We start from the raw sequence: 21,719 nt of genomic DNA on the forward strand, positions 1-21,719 counted from the left end.
CCAGCATTTACAGCAAGGTCTGGCTATTTCTCTACCGACTTTTCCAATACCACTTTTGCAGATTCACTTGTTCACTGGGACTGTAAAGTTCAATTTCCCACCTAATTCTTTATTTGCCTTTATTCCATACCCACATGGGGTCAGCATGGTTATTATCAGATTTGATGTTCTTAATTTTATTGGGGGACTGGATGCCCTTCCTGTCAACATCCCTGAACATCCCTGTAAACCTCCCCCCCCCCCCCCCCCCGCCCTCCTCGGAATGGAATTTTTTTTGGGCGGGCTGATTTGACTTTGAGCTGGTGCACCACCTGAATTGCAGAAGTGGCACGCTAACATCTGTGGCTATTTAGGTGGGGGACATTTTTTCGATGCCTATTGTAGTTATCCAGTTGAGTATAGTTCAGTTCACATAATCAGATTAATTGTAGGTGACAATACTGAATTTTGTGGTTTTTATGTGACCTTTACGTAATATTGGCATTAATGATTTCTTGCATATTTCTTTGTTTGAGTGCATGTGCCAGGTTATGTAATGCCATTTGTTTTGTTTCTCCCCATCCAATTTCCCGCCCTCCCAATTTCTGTGAATCTCCTGTTAGCCTCATGCTTGTCTTGAAATTATTATGATTAAATTTTGAATTTTTCTCTCTTTTGTTAATTGCAATGAATTTGTGACATTATGGGTGCCAAATTGGATAGAGGTGATATGGCTGTATCCACCATCTTGATAGACCAAAAATCAAAGCTGATGGCTAGACCAAAAATCAAAGCTGATGGCTAGTATCAGACATTTTTGTATTTCTAACAAGTTGTATGCATTTAACTAAAATCTGCCACAAATAACAATAATCACATGAGAAACCAGGAAGAAACACAACAAACAAAATTATTTCTTTACACTACACATTAATTTACAAGTTAATGAAAGTCATAGATGTAAGTGGTAGCACTGCATGCTTTTGCAACGGCAATCATTTTCAGTTTTGCTTCATAAGTGGGGACAGGGAGGAGTGGGGGAGGGGAGGGGGACTTCTCTATACACTCATAAGCATGATGATTGAATACATATTTCAGCATGCCTCAAGCTGATTTTATCCTCACATCAGGTGAGACTAATATTAATAGTTAAACTCTCTATGTACAATATATTTTATTAAATGTATATTATATGTAAGGTCACTACAGTGTCTATTTACTCACAAAAATATTGGGTGAACTGAAACTACCAATAGTGGGTGTTGGCTTCATTCTGTGACATAATGATGATGTGGTGCGTGACATCATACAAGTGCACACAGGTAAAGAACAGAACAGTTGGTTGGGGTAACAGAGCAATCTAGCAGTCTGTAGCCCAAGATCTAGGTTAGATTGATAGGCCACAATTTGGTGAAGCCAATGAATTCATTAGTACAAAGCCAATGAATTCGATTAGAAAATCACCAAAGAATGTGAATATGTAATCTCAGTTGTCACACTGTACTAATCTGTATTGTAACCGAGAACTAATTAAGGTTTAAAGGTGACAGTTTGGTTGTGAGTTGGCAAAATGGTGTCATTGTTTATTACACCTAAAGAGGTTTTGTGGAGATAGTTGTCATTGAGAGAAGCAACGTAAGCTAAAACTAAGTTTGATGGTTGGTAAAACCATCACATTTATCACAGCAAAAAGCTTTTGTTGTTAAAAAATATTTGTATTGGCATACTTTCCTGTAGCATAAGCTACTGCCTGGGTTAGATTGGAAGTTGATAGTTTTGGTTGGAGTTCCAATGCAAAAAATGTGTCATCCGAAGCTCTCTCTCTCTCTCTCTCTCTCTCTCTCTCTTTTTGTATTCATAGTTACATACATAGTTGAGGGGCATGCATGAAATGGAATCAGTGCTTCAACGACCGATTCATCAGTATGGCACGTTGCCCAAGGTCTATGCTCCGTAAGATGTGACGTCCGTGCCATCCACGTCGCCACGAAACAGGCACTTCAACAAGATGCAGCAACCGCATATTAGATGCTCTATCACTCCTAGGCTGGCCGTGTTAATCAGCACCATGCTCTGGCCAGTCCTGCTTGTACAGCCCACGGACAATCTCCACACCATTCAGCCTCATTGCCTCATTTTTAATTACCCCGGTCTATACCAACTGTCAGGCAGTATGGTTTGCTCTACGCAAGTGCTTGATGTCTGCCCATGGGATTGATGGTGATGATGCAAGATTTATGACCTTACTTGGCCACCTCAACAGCGACCTATTCCTGGCAGCACCCATTCACAACAAATACGAAATGACTAAGGCTTTGCTGCTCCAGTGCCTCTCATGCTCCCCAGAACAGCAGCAACATGTAGTTATGCACTAAGAAACCTTCAGAGAAAACCCGCCAGCCTCACTCTGGTGATGCCTACAAATACAGATTGATCCTACGCTGATGCCTGACTGCATATTCTGGACACTGTGGCCATTGAAACTTCCCACATGTGCCCAGACCATATTGCTATCACACAAGGATGAACCCCTCAATGCCAGACACCGCCTCGAGTAGACATTTCCTATGCAATCCACCTCTGAGAAAACCAAGGATGACTTACTACACACTATTACACTGACTCATCTGTCTCCCAATGGCCACCTTGCTGTAACAGTGGATGCGAGTGACCTCACTATCAGTGCCACGTTACAACAGGAAATAACCAGCATTTCCCAATGTCTGCGGTTTTCTCTTGTAAACTTTCAGACACACAGGATAAGTGATCAACCTTTGACTGTGAGCTACTTGCCATGTACGAGTTCGTCCACTAATTTCAAGATGAGTACAGGGCATACACCCCTTACTGTTTACATGGATCATTGCCCCCTGGCTAACATTTTGCACAACCTGACTGATGATCAGATGGTAGAGCACTTGCCCGAGACAGGCAACGGTCCCGAGTTCGAGTCTTGGTCTTTTAATCTGCCAGGAAGTTTCACATCAGCGTACACTCCGGTGCAGAGTGAAAATCTCATTCTGTCTGATGATCCCTTCCCCAGGAGGCCTCCTGTCTGCCTCAGAAATTACAAGGTCTCTGGCATCATTGCAGTCATTGCCCCACAACAGAGCAACACCGACACCTCACCTCTTCGCAACACTTCCCCTTCTCCTGTGCTCTGCACTATGGTCAAAGGGGGGCTCTATGGCAATGTGATGACTATACGTCATCTCTGATTGAAGAAAAAGTCATCGCTGCCCTGTGCAGTAGAGTGAATTATAATATCTGTGACCTTTTAGTATCATCAAACCTCTGACCGGTGTAGATCACAATGTAATTCTGTCCAGCAAATAAAGTAAGGGTTTGTCTTTCATGCTCTTTGCACCATTTATAACATATTCACTGCCACTGGTACCACTTTCCCTACAGCTGCAATGCTTCAAAAAATTTTCACTGTTCTGAGACAAGAATACTCTTCTTTTAAGGAAGAAAGAATTACTTGCAGATATACCCAAATTGCTACTTTACCATGTTCCAAATCATCAGATACAACAGGATAATTTCTTATGCCAAGCAACTGCAGTGAAAACAGCAAGTTGGTTGTGGGACCAGTGAGCAGTCTGGATATCATCTTGAGAAATCAATTAATAATTTTCTGCAAAGTCCACTTGCAAAACTACTTAATTATTCATCAAATTTAATTTATCTTTTTATGACAACATGTCTTTTAAAGAAAGGAAGTTGTTTCGAGACTTCTAGCACTGGCTGCCTAACATTTGAGGATTTTTCAGGTAACCTGTGTCATTTGCTTTCCACTGGCGTAAAGTTGCAGGCTTTTCCAAGTTGCTTTCTACAAAAAAAGTTTGAAATACACGTGTATCACAATATTCACAGTGATCATTAATAAAATCTTTATTTGCTGGATCACATTTTCCAGCACTAATAAGTTCATTGCAACTTCTTGGAATATGTTTTTCTGTTAATGCACCATAAATGCTTGAAAGCAAAAATTCCATGTTTGGATGATATTTTCAGAGACACTGTGAGGCATTTTTGAATATGGCAAAATATGTTTAGAACTTCATGTAAAGTATGTGGATTTCTTCACTTTGTAACGCCAGGGATATCTTCAATGAAAAGAGAGAGTGCTTCTGAGATAGGCATAAGGAGAATGGTTCTTCACTGATGTGAATCCAGAAGCCTTGACTGAACACAAACCATGTTTCGCTGGTTCTTGACGACTAATGTTATCTCTCTGATACAAATTTATCATTTTCTCATCTATTTCTTTGCAACTTGATGTCACATTTACTTTTTTCTTTAAAAATTTCTTTGCATCTCATACCGTTTCTAAATTTAACTGTCTGGCCACAGCTCCCCATTTACTAAGGCTCTTAGGTAATGCTTTCTTGACTTTTTTCACTGTTTGTCTAATGATTGTCAACATGGGTAAGCTTTGTTAGGAGATTCATTATCATTGACTTTAATCATGGATTGTTTATTCCTCTCCCGATATTTACATTTTTTTTTTCCTTTCACACAATTTTAATTTTTCCTTTTGCTGTTTGCTTTGTGGGGTGTCCTTTCCAAGATTAATTTTTCATTGTTGTCTTTTTTCGGCATGTCTCTCTTTTTCATGTTTTAGATACTCTTGATACCTCCCAGGAACTGTTTCAGTCGGTCGGTATGCAGCCACATGCGATGATGAACTCATCTTTAAATTTGAAAAGATTATTATTTTATTAATATTTATCACCAATATTATCAAAATGAATTGTTATATATTTGATTTTAGCAAAGAAGAAACCAAACACAATGATGATAAAGTAATTTTTGTGGATTATTAGTTGCTGTCATTTGCTGTGTTATGGTTGACACAGATTTTTGAAACGTCTTAATTTATAAACAACAGGAACCTTAGAAAAGTTCTCCCTATAATACAGTTTGGTCAGGTATTAACTAAGAATATTTAGACTTGAGAAATTTGGTGATCAATAATGGCTTCATAATAAAACCTTCCATTGCATTTTGTTAAGTGTGGCACAAAACAAAAATTGAATAAGAAAACTGTCTGACCTTCCAAATTAATATCCATACCCTTTATTTCTTTCCTAACAATGCCAGTAATGTCTTTAACCGATGCAAGGAGAAAAAATAAAACTTGTATGTATTTAAATGAGATCAAAAGAAAGTGTTCTTTCCCTTCTACTAAAGAGATTTATGATTTTACACTGCTATTTATAATGTTGGTCTGTGTCTAATTACACAATTTAGAACTTAATCATCTTTATTAAACACAGTCTCTCTTTCTCCTGCCATTCAATATTGTAATCATGTGTGACAAGCTTCCTGCATTTCTACCCATCCCCGTCATATATTTAAACAAACTTAATTGTCTTAAGGCAAATCTTTCTTTCAAAATGCTACAGGAATTAAAATTCTTTCCTACAGGATCTATAAGTTGGAATTACCATGCTAATTTTATTTTTCATCTATTTGATAAAATCTTCCCAGTGCTGTTTTGGTAATTTTATCCACACTGTCTCATAATATAAAAGTGTCCTTGTATGCAGTTAAATTAAATAATTGTAGGTTTACAGCGTGGCGCAATTTAAAACTTTGATATATCTCCTACTGTGTTATTCTAAGCAGCTTTCATTGTAGTTATTCAGTCATAATGATCTCCTATTCATGGATTGGAACAAAATTATCCAGAAAAACGCCCAACAGCTCTGATGATGGCTGCAAAAGTGTGTTCTTGTTGTTGTTGCTGTTGTGGTCTTCAGTCCTGAGATTGGTTTGATGCAGCTCTCTATGCTACCCTACCCTGTGCAAGCTTCTTCATCTCCCAGTACTTACTGTAACCCACATCCTTCTGAATCTGCTTAGTGTATTCATCTCTTGGTCTCCCTCTACGATTTTTACCCTCCACACTGCCCTCCAATGCTAAATTTGTGATCCCTTGATGCCTCAGAACATGTCCTGCCAACTGATCCCTTCTTTTTGTCAAGTTGTGCCACAAACTCCTCTTCTCCCCAATTCTATTCAATACTTCATCATTAGTTATGTGATCTACCCATCTAATCTTCAGCATTCTTCTGTAGCACCATATTTCAAAAGCTTCTATTCTCTTCTTGTCCAAACTATTTACCGTCCATGTTTCACTTCCATACATGGCTACACTCCATACAAATACCTTCAGAAACGACTTCCTGACACTTAAATCTGTACTCAATGTTAACAAATTTCTTTTCTTCAGAAACACTTTCCTTGCCATTGCCAGTCTACATTTTATATCCTCTCTACTTCAACCATCATCAGTTATTTTGCTCCCCAAATAGTAAAACTCCTTTACTACTTTTAAGTGTCTCATTTCCTAATCTAATTCCCTCAGCATCACCCGACTTAATTCGACCACATTCCATTATCCTCGTTTTGCTTTTGTTGATGTTCATCTTATATCCTCCTTTGAAGACACTGTACATTCCGTTCAACCGCTCTTCCAAGTCCTTTGCTCTCTCTGATAGAATTACAATGTCATTGGCAAACCTTGAAGTTTTTATTTCTTCTCCATGGATTTTAATACCTACTCCGAACTTTTCTTTTGTTTCCTTTACAACTTGCTCAATATACAGATTGAATAACATTGGGGAGAGGCTACAACCCTGTCTCACTCCCTTTCCAACCACTGCCTCCCTTTCATGTCCCTCGACTCTTATAACTGCCATCTAGTTTCCGGACAAATTGTAAATAGCCTTTCGCTCCCTGAATTTTACCCCTGCCACCTTTAGAATTTGAAAGAGAGTACTCCAGTCAACACTGTCAAAAGCTTTCTCTAAGTCTACAAATGATAGAAACATAGGTTTGCCTTTCCTTAATCTTTCTTCTAAGGTAAGTCATAAGGTCAGTATTTCCTCACGTGTTCCAACATTTCTGTGGAATCCAAACTGATCTTCCCCGAGGTCGGCTTCCACCAGTTTTTCCATTCGTGTTAGTATTTTGCAGCTGTGACTTATTAAACTGATAGTTCTGTAATTTTCACATCTGTCAACACCTGCTTTCTTTGGGATTGGAATTATTATATTCTTCTTGAAGTCTGTGGGTATTTCGCCTGTCTCATACATCTTGCTCACCAGATGGTAGAGTTTTGTCAGGACTGGCTCTCCCAAGGCTGTCAGTAGTTCTAATGGAATGTTGTCTACTCCTGGAGCTTTGTATCGACTCAGGTCTTTCAGTGCTCTGTCAAACTCTTCACGCAGTATCGTATCTCCCATTTCATCTTCATCTACATCCTCTTCCATTTCCATAATATTGTCCTCGAGTACATTGCCCTTGTATAGACCCTCTATACACTACTTCCACCTTTCTGCTTCCCCTTCTTTGCTTAGAACTGGGTTTCCATCTGAGCCCTTGATATTCATACACGTGGTTCTCTTTTCTCCAAAGGTCTCTTTAATTTTCCTGTAGGCAGTATCTATCTTACCCCTAGTGAGATAAGCCTCTACATCCTTACATTTGTCCTCTAGCCATCCCTACTTAGCCATTTTGCACTTCCTGTCAATATCATTTTTGAGATGTTTGTATTCCTTTTTGTCTGCTTCATTTACTGCATTTTTATATTTTCTCCTTTCATCAATTAAATTCAATATTTCTTCTGTTACCCAAGGTGTTCTACTACCCCTTGTCTTTTTACCTACTTGATCCTCTGCTGCCTTCACTACTTCATCCCTCAGAGCTACCCATTCTTCTTCTACTGTACTTCTTTCCCCCATTCCTGTCAATTGTTCCCTTATGCTCTCCCTGAAACTCTGTACAACCTCTGGTTCTTTCAGTTTATCCAGGTCCCATCTCCTTAAATTCCCACCTTTTTGCAGTTTCTTCAGTTTTAATCTACAGTCCGAGTCGGCAACAGAAACCAAAACATTGCATTAAAGCAAGTGTTCAGTTCACAGTGCTGTGGAATGTGGGAAAAAAACCGCAAATGGCGTTCATAAGACGAAGAACAACACCTAAAATGCAACAGGAGCGTAATATGTAAAAAATTGTCCACGCAACCTGCCACTGATGATGCCTTGCAGAAAATAAAGGGGAAACGTGTATGGCACTAAAATTGTGTTTTATTCAGTTGCTGTCAGACGGCCCATAAGTAAAAATTATCGATATTCCGTAATACATCTACCTAATTTATTTTAATTGTTTCTATAGGTCTGTTTCTTCTAAATCATCTACCACAACAACATAAAGCAAATGTTCATTTAATCGTCCTAAATGCATATTTATCTCTGTCATTCTATTATCATAACCTCTTATTTAATTCGTACTGGCGTGGGGACTTAATTTCCATGGTTCGAATGAACTTGGATTAAGATTTCAACCTCTTCTTATCAAAAATTCTTACAATGAAACCAAGATAATCATGAATCAACTGTAAACGTGATAACTTAATTGCACTAATGTCACAATATCAAAGTCTACGTATATGCATGTATCTGAACTCTATTGCTACTGTTTATGGCAAATGATACGTCACTGGCCAGTCACGACTGGATGGGCTGTGTCACCAAAGCAGATGTTTATTAATTATTCGATGAACATGGACTACGCTACGGAACGCTGCTGCTATGCCATCTACAAAAAAATCAGGCCAGAGGCAGGCTTCTTTTACAGATCAGTACTCACCATGAAAGTAACGAAACAATAGCCCGCTGCCATCTGCACATTGTCTTTCCTTTCACCAAACAACTGTTCAGCTTCTGTAATTCGATTATTTAGAAGCAACTGAATTCCTTCCCTCGCCAAATTCCAGTTGTAATCACTCCTTCCATTCACTTGCATTCTGCACTGTTGTATTTTACCAGCTACGGGGACCGAATTATTGTCAAACTATATAGATTTGGTTAAGACATTGGTAGCGTTAACTGTTTTCTGTGTTGAATGGTACTCTTAATAATATGAATACAATATCAGTATACGGCATGAGGTTCACCAACAAAATCTACATAGACGTTGATCATTTCGGCAAGTGGTCTTCAAATCATAATACCATTTAATTTCTGCTGGTCAACAAACATAGAATTTATGTCGTACTGTGCGATGTATGACCTCAAACTTGTTAACATATCCATGTATCAAACTACGGTGACATATTCCAACTACGTTTGTTTACTTGGCGTGACATACTCTTCTGTCAAACAAGCCGAAAGTAACATAAACTTGCCAAAGATATTCTAACGTAGATAAAATCATTGGCGAACAGTAAAACTATAACTTTGATATTATCGATCACTATCAGAATATTTTAGTTCTTTATTTATCCATAGATCCTTTACAAAATCTTTCTCTTATACACACGCACACATTGTCTCCTTCGGCTAGCTACAGGACCTTGACGATAGTTCCACCGTTCTACAGAAGTTCTATGTTGTCCCCTTGGTTCGTTTGAGAAAAAGCTGAGTGTGGTATCAAGAATTTCAAGAATTTTATTCACCATAGATCATTTTACAATGATATTGGCTTAGCTTACACCGACGAATAATGCATATAGCTTTAGAACATACAGAATTAACTTCTTATTCTTGATGAATGCATACAAGAACGATCTCCGGAAGAAACTAAAAGGGGTCGTACTGAGCTTAAATTATTGTGGTAAAGATAACAAAACTAAGCCTGACAGAGAGTTCACATGTAGGTCCACAAGTTTGTGAGGCAGGATTGATTGGTGTCTGGGAAGTATGATCTGGTGAATTTGAACTGCTTGTGATGTGACGTGTCAATGAGGTACCCGGGAGCTGTAAGGGTAAAATAGATATCCGTAGGACATGTTCGATGGATACTTCCAAGTGTGTGCCATTGTATAGGCCATCCACTGTGTGATCTCCAACACTGGAAAAGAGTGAGTGTACGGCGGCTATAGTGGCAATCTGACGTGAACAGCTGTGCAAGTCTGTACACAAACATCTGATGATTGTCGTCGTATGAAGTGTACGGGCAGTGGATATTGGTGCATGGGTTTAGTAACTGCTGCACCAACTGTGGAAGTTCGGCTGTGTCAGATAGTGATGCTAGCTCCAAGTATTCCGCTGGAATGCATAGAGACTCCCTATAAGCCATTTTAGCCATTTATGCACCAATACCAGGTTTGTATGACACTCAGAGGTCTAAGCTGAGTAAAGAAAATGCTTCTGTCCATTTTTCTTGGTGACACATTAGCAACGCCTTTAATGTTCCGTTCCACGATTTTACCACATAATTACTAGTGTGGTGATAGCTGATTGTGTGGTGTGGCTTAAAGCTGCATAGTTTGACCAATTCCTGGAACACGGTGGATTCTAACTGGCAGCCTTGATCAGCTATAACACGGAGAGAGCAGCAACCCATGCACAGTACCCATAAAAGTCTTTGGGGTAGTTTCGGCAGAGAAGTCAGTGATCAGGGTGCCTCTGCTCACTGTGTACATCTGTCTGTGGCTATGAACATGTATATGTACCTATCTGATAGTGGAAGAGGACGACCAGGTCGTTGTGAATGTGTGCGAGTCTGTCTGGCGTGCCTTGGAAGTTATTGGCGTCAGCAAGTATGTGGCAATCTAATTTACTCTTTTGGTACAGGTTGCAAGAATGTGCACGTGTGTGCATGTCTTTCTCCTTGGAAGGCCACACAAAATGGTCTGTAAGAAATCTGCCCGAAGTGTTGGCCACTGGATGGGATAAGCCATTGATGCTGTCAAAAGCTGATTTGTAAAAGTTCTGTGAAATGTATGGGCATGGTTTATTCCGAGAGATGTAACACAGCAGTTTCAACTTAAGAGTCGAGCAAAGGAGTCTGGTCTGGTGTAGCCCCATAAATCAGTTGTTCAACAACTGTCATAGCAGTGTTCTGTGGCCTGCTTTGAAGTGAATTCTTTGTAATCTATAAACTCTGCCACATCACATACAGGGTGAAGAAAAAAATGCTGGACGTAGATGCTGGCATGTGATACCTCATCCAGATTCAAGACAAAAGTTTATCAAGCAAAATCAGACTGGGTGCATTTTGAAAACAACCATATGAAAACGAGGAGCTGGCAACCTTGTCACATTGTGGATCGCATCGGAATGTACAAAGGAACGTTCATCACCCCACATGGTTGTACTACCTGTCGCAGCGCAATAAGTTGACGTCTGAGACATCAAACCCACATCCACCATGGAGCTGTTGTTCGAATCCTCCTCAGGTTTCTTTTTTACTTTTTGACGTCTGTTCCCTAGCTCTCGTCTTTTATGAGCTGGACATCATTTTGTCACATGACAATAGCCTATTACATGTCATTTAGATCCATTAAACTGTAGGCATGTGTCTACTAACCACACAGAGCACGACAATAATTGGTCATGTCAACTTAATGTAAGGTGACTTCTACATGGAGTATAAACAGTTAATACGTTGATATCCTTTTGGTGCTGGGTGTATCCGATAAACGAGCTGCTGCTGCTGCTTGTAAGAATGCTATAGGGTACCCTCAAAGGCTCCATCCACCTGGAGCAACGCCTTTGGGAAACCAGTAATCCTCATCCACAAATAATGCACAGAGGTCTTCCAAGACTAGATGTACTCCACAAATAGATGACACGACTCTTCAAACCATTCACCAGTCACCTCGGCAAAGTACCCTTGTTATTGTAAGGCAGTTTCAGATATCTCAGAGACTGATTATTGAAGTGTTGTGCGATGAAGAACTGCACCCATCTGATTGCACATGAACTCAATTCCAGCTGCCAGAGGACCATATAAAAGTACAGTTTTGTGAATGTCTTTTGCACCAAGTGGAATATAACAAACATTCTGTAAATAACGTGACATGTACTGACGAATCTAGCTTAACTCCTGAAGATATTTTAAATCTCCACATCAGCCGTTCTTGGTCTTAGCACAATCCACATGTTACCTGTAAATGTGGCTTTCAGGAATGCTTTGGCATAGAGGTGTGGGCTGGAACCGTGGGAGGAGTGCTTTCGGGTCATTACCTATCACTGGACAAATTGAATTCACTCCTCTATTGTATGTTTCTCTGCAACATTTTACATGAAACGCTAGGGAACGTTCCACTTGGTGTTTGGTGATGGTTATGGTTTCAGCATGATGATGCATTGCGAGACATTGGAATGAATGCATGTAACTATTTAAATGAAGCATTTCTAAGTAAATGGATTGGTTGTGGAGGTCCAATGTTCTGGCCTCCATGTTCCCCAGATCTTAACCCATTAGACTTTTATTTGGGAACAATTAAAAAAACAAGATTGTAGTACTTCACCCGTGGGTGGAAACGACCTAATAGCTAACGTGCATGCTGCTTAAACAATGGTGGATGCAGCTGTGTGGCGTGGGGTCCAGCAAAGTATGATCCAGCGAGAGCCGAAGTATTTACAGATGCATTGTGGTCACTTTCAACAGCCTCTCTTAAGCGAACGTTGCTCGTATGTGTATGTACCAGCTCTGTGAAGATAAGCCTGGATGTAAAGCATACAGAAGGGAATTATTGTGCATAGCATTAGGTGCAATTTAGCTTAGCTTACCTATTGTGTTTTTGTACCTCATTGGGTACAGACCATGTTACTGAATCCACTATTATTTTTTATTGGCTTTATTTGTTTCATGGGCGAAACAAAGTGGTCATTTACATCTCTAAGAAGTTTATGTTACGTCTTACTATTTAAACAAAGGTAACAATAATGGAAATAAATACACAAGGTACTGCATTGTGGAGGCGTAACTTGGATACAATTTGATATGTTAACTGAGAAAAAAAAATCTTTGATGCGAACTAGACTCGATCATGAGTGAGTCTCTGCATATCATACCTCACAGTGTTGCCTCGTTTCACTGAGCTAATGAGATAGCTCTGGCTATAGTGCACAGTTTATGCTACCTGTTCTTGGCCATGCTGTATGCAGTTACAGCATTGCCTCAGCCTCATTATTTCAGATCGAATTTCTATTAAACTTATTGGTGGGACTAGATTTTGCTAAATATATTTTTGTCTTGAATTGGGATGATTAATCGCTTGCTCGCCACCAAGTATGGCATTTTTCCTTCACCCTGTGTATGAGAAATGTAGTCAGCCACTAAATTTTCAACACCTTTTAAATGTCAAATGTCTGCCATAAACTGGCTTATAAACTCAATATGTAAAACTAGCTATGTGAGCACTTGTCACTAATGTTCTTGAATGCCAAACCAATGGGTTTGTGACCTGTAAAAATAGTCACTGGTCGAGTTTCTATTTGTGGTCAGAAGTATCTGACAGTCTTGTTAATTAATAACAAGTCTGTATTGTATTCAATTCTCTTCTGTTGGACTGGCGACAACTTCTTAGAGCAAAACTTGTGTGGCTACCAATGTTGAAAGCTGGTGGACAGTTGTTGATGATTTCCAACCAACTTGTGTCGACGGTTATGGCCAGGTGTGCGTGAGATATCAGGTGGGTGAGTAATGCTGATTCACGTAAACTCACCAGCAGGTCGGAAAATACCTTGTTCATTTTGGGTGTTCACTTAACAGGTCTGTATTTAGTGATCTCATGGCCCATGAGTGCATCTATGAGTGTTCTGTATACAGCAACAATTGCTGGGAAGTGACGGCAGTAAACATTTACCATACCCAGGGATAATCTCAATTGCTGTCGTCTGCTGGCTTTGGCAGAGATTGTAGGCTGTAATCTTCTCTGCCAAGTGGTGAATGCCGTCAGGCAAAACAGTATGACCTTGGTAGGTGACTTTGAGTCTTCCCAATTACGCATTTGTTTTCGTTCAACACTATTTCGTGGTCAAACAGTCATTGGTGTATCTTGCACAAGTGTTGTTCACACATTTGAGCTCAAGAGGAGGACATTAAGATGTAGTCAAAGCAAGTGAAACAAAATGAAAATCCTTTGAATACCCTATCCACAAAAGTTTATTTCTCCGGGTGGTGCTTTTTAGGCCAAAGAACATGAATAAAATACAAATAAACCGAATGGAGTGATTATCACAATCTTTGGAATATCATTAGTTGGTACTGCTATCTCTTTATATGCTTTTTTACAGACGAGGGCGCTAAAAACCTTTGCTCATGTGCAATCCTGTATATTGGGCACCGGATACCTGTATGGTATTGTTCTTGCATTTAAGGCTCAGTAATCGCCATATGGCCACATAAGCCATCTTTCTTGTAGACAACATGTAAGGGCGAAAATCTAGGGTTGTCGGACTGGTGAATGATTCCAGACTTCAACATTTTCTGGAAGGTAACAAAACTAAGCATGCCAGAGACTTCACATGTACATCTTGATATTCTTATGAAATTTTACAAGTACAAAGATGTATCACTGTCACAAGATGCTGAGCTCAAGAAAAAGGAAAGAAGCTAGAAGTTTCTGTCACAGATTCTGGGCATATGATTTTACACTAAGAACTACTGATCGATGACAATTAAATAACAATTTCTTTATTGTTAAGTAATGATATTTCTTACCATTCTCTAGTCTGTATTGTCTAACTTATGTTTGATTATGTAGTACGAATGATTTAAGAGATGAGCTTTAACTGTCTTTTTAAATATTTGAATTTCTGTTGTCTCTTTCATCTCCTTTGGCAATTTATTGTACATTATTCTTCCTTTGTAGAAAATGTTGCTTTGCTTTTTATCTGTTTACTCTTGCTAAATTTAAGTTTAGTCTGACACTGTACTATCATCATGAATGCTGTTGTTTGTTAGAAAACTGTGATATTCTTCTATATGTGTGTAACAGATTGGCACAGTTAGAATCCCCAACTGTTTAAACAGAGCTTTAGAGTGAACATAGTTACTATTTATTTTTAGTTATTATTCTAATGGTTCTTTCCTGTAGTTTAAAGACTGCATCCATATTCTGTGTATGTGACCACCAAAATAATTTCATACAGGAGCTAAAGATGGAGTGCATAGAAGAACTATTATTGTTACAGTATGCATCAATTACAACAGCAAATTCCATATGTATTAGACCAATAACAAATACACTCCTGGAAATGGAAAAAAGAATACATTGACACCGGTGTGTCAGACCCACCATACTTGCTCCGGACACTGCGAGAGGCCTGTACAAGCAATGATCACACGCACGGCACGGCGGACACACCAGGAACCGCGGTGTTGGCCGTCGAATGGCGCTAGCTGCGCAGCATTTGTGCACCGCCGCCGTCAGTGTCAGCCAGTTTGCCGTGGCATACGGAGCTCCATCGCAGTCTTTAACACTGGTAGCATGCCGCGACAGCGTGGACGTGAACCGTATGTGCAGTTGACGGACTTTGAGCGAGGGCGTATAGTGGGCATGCGGGAGGCCGGGTGGACGTACCGCCGAATTGCTCAACACGTGGGGCGTGAGGTCTCCACAGTACATCGATGTTGTCGCCAGTGGTCGGCGGAAGGTGCACGTGCCCGTCGACCTGGGACCGGACCGCAGCGACGCACGGATGCACGCCAAGACCGTAGGATCCTACGCAGTGCCGTAGGGGACCGCACCGCCACTTCCCAGCAAATTAGGGACACTGTTGCTCCTGGGGTATCGGCGAGGACCATTCGCAACCGTCTCCATGAAGCTGGGCTACGGTCCCGCACACCGTTAGGCCGTCTTCCGCTCACGCCCCAACATCGTGCAGCCCGCCTCCAGTGGTGTCGCGACAGGCGTGAATGGAGGGACGAATGAAGACGTGTCGTCTTCAGCGATGAGTGTCCCTTCTGCCTTGGTGCCAATGATGGTCGTATGCGTGTTTGGCGCCGTGCAGGTGAGCGCCACAATCAGGACTGCATACGACCGAGGTACACAGGGCCAACACCCGGCATCATGGTGTGGGGAGCGATCTCCTACACTGGCCGTACACCACTGGTGATCGTCGAGGGGACACTGAATAGTGCACGGTACATGCAAACCGTCATCGAACCCATCGTTCTACCATTCCTAGACCGGCAAGGGAACTTGCTGTTCCAACAGGACAATGCACGTCCGCATATATCCCGTGCCACCCAACGTGCTCTAGAAGGTGTAAGTCAACTACCCTGGCCAGCAAGATCTCCGGATCTGTCCCCCATTGAGCATGTTTGGGACTGGATGAAGCGTCGTCTCACGCGGTCTGCACGTCCAGCACGAATGCTGGTCCAACTGAGGCGCCAGGTGGAAATGGCATGGCAAGCCGTTCCACAGGACTACATCCAGCATCTCTACGATCGTCTCCATGGGAGAATAGCAGCCTGCATTGCTGCGAAAGGTGGATATACACTGTACTAGTGCCGACATTGTGCATGCTCTGTTGCCTGTGTCTATGTGCCTGTGGTTCTGTCAGTGTGATCATGTGATGTATCTGACCCCAGGAATGTGTCAATAAAGTTTCCCCTTCCTGGGACAATGAATTCACGGTGTTCTTATTTCAATTTCCAGGAGTGTATATATGTTTAGCTATTCTCATTGTATAAACATTCAATGGCTGAAACTACACACAATTGCTGGAAGAACCAATGGAGTACATTGCTGGATACTTCATATAGACTCTTAATATCACCAGGGAAACGTTTATTAGGGCACTCATTAAAATGTGGCTCATTGTCTGAATATCACCACAACCACATGCACTATCAATGTAAAGCCCCACTTGTCAGTGTTGCATTTGCGCACACATTCTCTAGTCGATCATCTGTTAAGCAGTACCTGTACCTCCCTAGTATATAACAGTTGGGCTGCCAATAAATTTGTTGCTCTGATTTTTCGTGGCTTGCCACTCACATTTCTATTCAGCATCCCAATTGAATCTACTGGAGGGCATATGGACTCCTTCTTCACACACTGGTATTATGGATTTAGGAAGTTTCTTAGGCAACAAGACTAAATTTCGACCAATGTGAGCTGGATATATGTTTCATACTATTGGCAGCCAGCATGTATGTGTGGATCTGATGCTGGCACTAATATTTACCATAGCTAGATTCTAATGAACACCAGGTCTCTTCACATGAGAGCTGCAGAACCAAACAGGTGTGCAAATATCCTGATGCAGAGTACTCCAACAGAAGGGATTCTTCATAAAGTGATATGTTTCCTAACCATGTACTACCTGCCAGCTTCCTCACTAAGCTTACTCATAGTTGAACCTTAGCTGTGTTGGAAAGGTATTTTTGCTGTGTCGGTATACTGTCTGATGTCACACCAAAACATTTTGGCTTATCATGCGTTGATCTTTGCTGATTCTATACTATTAGAAAGGTGGAACAGACGTACATCTGTTGTAGAAACATCATATATAAAGTGCCACTCTTAAAATATCCATAGAGTTTAGGTGTTCTTGACATTCAGATAGATCTTCACTCGGACATGACATTACTTTGTCATTTGTACACTGAAATTTCTGCCTGGTCAAGTTCAGCAGGTCTGATGTGACAGAGACTGAATATCACCAGAGAAAGAATGGAGCCTTGAGGAAAGCCACACCGAGTGCATGCCATCTGCTCTTCTTTTCACCATGGTGCACTTTAAATCACCGATTGCTCTATGAGCTGCTTGAGAGTTTACCTATAGTCTTACAAGGTACTGTTTTCAAAAACTTGAGTATAAGGCCCTCACACCACATAATGTCAGATATTGCTGACAGGTCAACGAAAACTACCCAAAACTTGTTTTTTTCTAGTAACCAGTTTCTGTGTGAGCACTTGCTCACAGCAGCTTCTTCAGTGTCTAAATCCAGCTTGTAGTTCCATATAAGAATAGTATGTAGCAATAATACAGCGTCTGTTACACACTGATGCCATGACTCTAAGGGCAGATAATACTTTCTTTGTTAGCGTACTTTTGAGTGTGTTCCACTTCAGGTTATAATCAACATCGGTTCCTAGCAATTTTGTGTTTTTTATACAACCTATGTAGTTTTCATCTACATTTAATTTTACAGAATTATTTTCTTTCTTTCAGCAGGAATTCATGTCGTTTGTTTTCTTTATGTTCAGTATAGATTTGTTGTACAATGAGCACTTATAAATAGCGTTTAGGGTTTCATTTGCCTTCCTTACTAGGAATTCAGGTTTTTTTATCTGTAATTCCAATGTTTCTGACATCAGCTAAAAGAATTTTTTCCTTATGTCTAACATTATCTGCAAAGTCATTTATGTACATCATAAGCAACATAGGTCCTAAGATGCTGTCCCAAGGGATTCTATGTTCACATCAAAAAAAGTTTTCCATTACATCAGTTCCGAGAGTTAGGGAACCTGTACAGAAAATTGGAACAGAGATCAACACATACATCATTTCTGATCTTTTTATTGCTCATGAAAACCACACATTGCATGTTGTACCACCATACAGCGAGACTTCAGAGGTGGTGGTCCAGATTGCTGTACACACCAGTACCGCTAATACCCAGTAGCACATCCTCTTGAATTGATGCAAGCCTGTATTCCTCATGGCATACTATCCACAAATTCATCAAGGCACTGTTGGTCCAGATTGTCCCTCTCCTCAACGGCGATTCGGCGTAGATCCCTCAGAGTAGTTGGTGGGTCATGTTGTCCATAAACAACCCTTTTCGCTCTATCTCAGGCATGTTCGATAGGGTTCATGTCTGGAGAACCTGCTGGCCACTCTAGTCGAGAGATGTCGTTATGCTGACGGCAGTCATTCACAAGATGTGCACGATGAGAGCGCGAATTGTCGTCCATGAAGACGAATGCCTCACCAATATGCCGCCGATATGGTTGAACTATCGTTTGGAGGATGGCATTCACCTATTGTGCTGCCACTACGGCGCCTTCCATGACCACCAACAACGTATATCGGCCCCATATAATGTCACCCCAAAACAGCAGGGAACCTCCAACTTGCTGAACTCACTGGACAGTGCATCTAAGGCGTTCAGCCTGACCGGGTTGCCTCCAAACACGTCTCTGACGATTGTCTGGTTGAAGGCATCTGCAATACTCATTAGTGAAGAGAACGTGATGCCAATCCTGAGCGGTCCATTCGGTATGTTGTTGGGCCCATGTGTACCGCACTGCATAGTGTCATATTTCCAAAGATGGACCTCGCCATGGACGCTGGGAATGAATTTGCGTATCATGCAGCCTATTGTGCACAGTTTGAGACGTACCATGACGTCCTGTGGCTGCACGAAAAGCATTATTCAATATGGTGGCATTGCTGCAAGGGTTCCTCTGAGCCATAATCCGTAGGTAGCGGTCATCCACTGCTAGTAGTAGCCCTTGGGCTGCCTGAGCGAGGCATGTCATCGACAGTTGCTGTCTCTCTGTATCTCTTCCATGTCCGAACAACATCGCTTTGGTTCACTCTGAGATCCTGGGACACTTCCCTTGTTGAGAGACCTTCGTGGCACAAAGTAACAATGCAGACGCGATCGAACCGCGGTATTGAACGTCTAGGCATGGTTAAACTACACACAACACGAGCTGTATACCTCTTTCTTGGTGGAATGACTGGAACTGATCAGCTATCTGACCCCCTCCATCTAATAGGCGCTGCTCATGCATGGTTGTTTACATCTTTGGGTGGGTTTAGTAACATCTCTGGACACCCAGAGACACTGTGTCTGTGATACAATATCCACAGTCAACCTCTATCTTCGTGAGTTCTGAGAACAGGGGTGATGCAAAACTTTTTTTGATGTGTGTACTTAGGATCTGCTACATGTTGTACTAAAAAGTTTGCCTTATTTGAAACCTGTGTTACCTCTAACTTTTGTAAGTTGTATTTCAGATACGATTGCAACCAGTCACTGCCAGTTCCTCTTATTCCTAAAGATCCCAGTTTTTTAGTAAAATTTTATGGCTGTCAGTATGAAAGGCCTTTGGTAGATCTAAACATATACTTGTGGCACATTCATCCTTGTTTACAGCATCAAGTACCAGTCTTGTAAAACTAATGCTGATATGACACTTTTGCTACACTGGAAACCCAACTCTCTTTCACAGAGGATGTTATATATGTTCCAGTGACAGTAATGTGACTACCACCTATGTTCAGCGTCAACAAGCAATAAGCGCTCACAGACGGCAGCACTAGCATTGGAGGGTATATAAAGCATGTTGCTGGGATGCATAAACAGTGCATTTGTTGTAAAGCAGGTACTGAGCGATTTGTCTGACATCCAAAAGGGCATGATCACTGACTTTCAGGTCAAGGATGAAAGCATTTCCAAAATGGCTATGTTTGAAAATTGTTCGAATGCCACCATGGTTAAAGTAAACCATACATGGTAAAATGGCACCAAGGCCACTGTTGTGTACTGTGGGCCACAGATGACAGGGTTGAATGATGGCTGTGGAGATGTGTATGGGCGAATAGATGTGCAACTGTTGAGCAGCTGACCGCCCAGATGAACCAAAGGGCTGCCACAAGTGTCTCCTCAATGGTGAGTCAAATCGTGTTGCTGTTTCTGCAGCAGGCATCTGGTTCATGCACCCATGCTGATTGCTATTTATCAGCGATGAAGGCTGAAATTTGCACGCTAATACCGAAACTGGACGTCCACTGAGGGGCAACAGGTGACCTTTTCAGATGACTCGTTTTATGCTCCACGGGATAAGTGAAATGTCTAAAAACAAACACGCTGCAACAATTGTCAGAAGGGTCCAGGCTAATGGAAGGTGTCTTATGGTCTGGGGAATGTTTTTGTGGCATTCTCTGAGTGATGTCGTCGTTCTGGAAGGCATAATGGATCAGTACAAGTATGCTTCTATCCTTATGGACCATATCCACCCCTTCATGCAGTTTGTTTTTCCTCGGCAGAATGTCATCTTCTAGCAGGATACTACATTGTTCACACAGCTCACAAGGTATGTGCATGCTTCGAAGAACACCTGGATGAGTTTACCATACTGCTGTGGCCATCAAACTCCCAAGATTAAAACCTAATCGATAATCTATGGGACCACCTAGATCAAGCTGCTTGTTCCACCCTTAGTTGCGAAACCTAGCGCAGCTGGTCATGGCATTGGCTCATCATCCCTTCAGGACCTCCCAGAACCTCATTGGCTCTCTTCCTGCACACCTCCCAGTGGTCTGTGCTGCAAAAGGTGTTATTCAGGCATTTGACAGCTGGTCATTTCATTGTGTTGGACAGTGCATTTATTCAAGTAATTCATTGATATACATATATATAAAGGGGAACACAGTTTAAACTAATTCATGACCTTTAACAAGTGTTGACAGTTATAAAAAAGTGAATAGGTTGTAGCAAGCACCAAGTGGAAATACAGACACATTTTTAATAAATTCACTGAAGTTCAGGGCAAATTTTCAATGCAGAACAAGATAATCTTAAGTGGAAAAATAAATGACATGGATGTAGCCAATAGTAGTCTCATAAACATTCTTCACAGTCTTGGTATGTAACAACTGGTCAAGTGCGCAAAAAGGGTAACAAAAACCTTAGCATCAGTAATCGAACATGTGAGTAAAAATCTAAACACGTGACATATGTATATAGTCCACCTTCCCCCAATGAATTCCTACAATTATAGCTTCTCATTACTTGTGAGGATAATGTTATATCCATTTTGATGAGGTCAGGCTTAGTATAATTAGGGAATTCCACACCCTCGTTGTTATAAGTATTTGTTGCCATTGCAATTTCGACATTTTGTGATTGTCAAGCAATGTTAAAGCCCACTGTACAAAGTTGTGGCTTGCTGAAACATAGTTCCCAGCAGTCTGAAAACAAATACATTTGGTAGTACAAATCTACTCACTATTCCGCACACTATGT

The 21,719-nt window shown here is 41.1% G+C and overlaps 1 protein-coding gene across 1 annotated transcript in view; it reads right to left on the bottom strand.

Moving 5' to 3' along the window:
* LOC124776602 (tetratricopeptide repeat protein 39C-like) overlaps positions 1-9,162 on the bottom strand; it is an 80,108-nt gene extending 70,946 nt beyond the window's left edge. The window contains exon 1 of the mRNA XM_047251672.1: positions 8,641-9,162. Within this exon, the coding sequence (XP_047107628.1) occupies positions 8,641-8,796 (156 nt within the window). The 5' untranslated portion in view covers positions 8,797-9,162. The remainder of the gene's footprint in view (positions 1-8,640) is intronic.
* Positions 9,163-21,719: the final 12,557 nt, after the last annotated feature.

This window comes from Schistocerca piceifrons, chromosome 2 (genome assembly GCF_021461385.2).
Source record: "Schistocerca piceifrons isolate TAMUIC-IGC-003096 chromosome 2, iqSchPice1.1, whole genome shotgun sequence".
In the NCBI taxonomy this organism is placed as follows: domain Eukaryota; kingdom Metazoa; phylum Arthropoda; class Insecta; order Orthoptera; family Acrididae; genus Schistocerca; species Schistocerca piceifrons.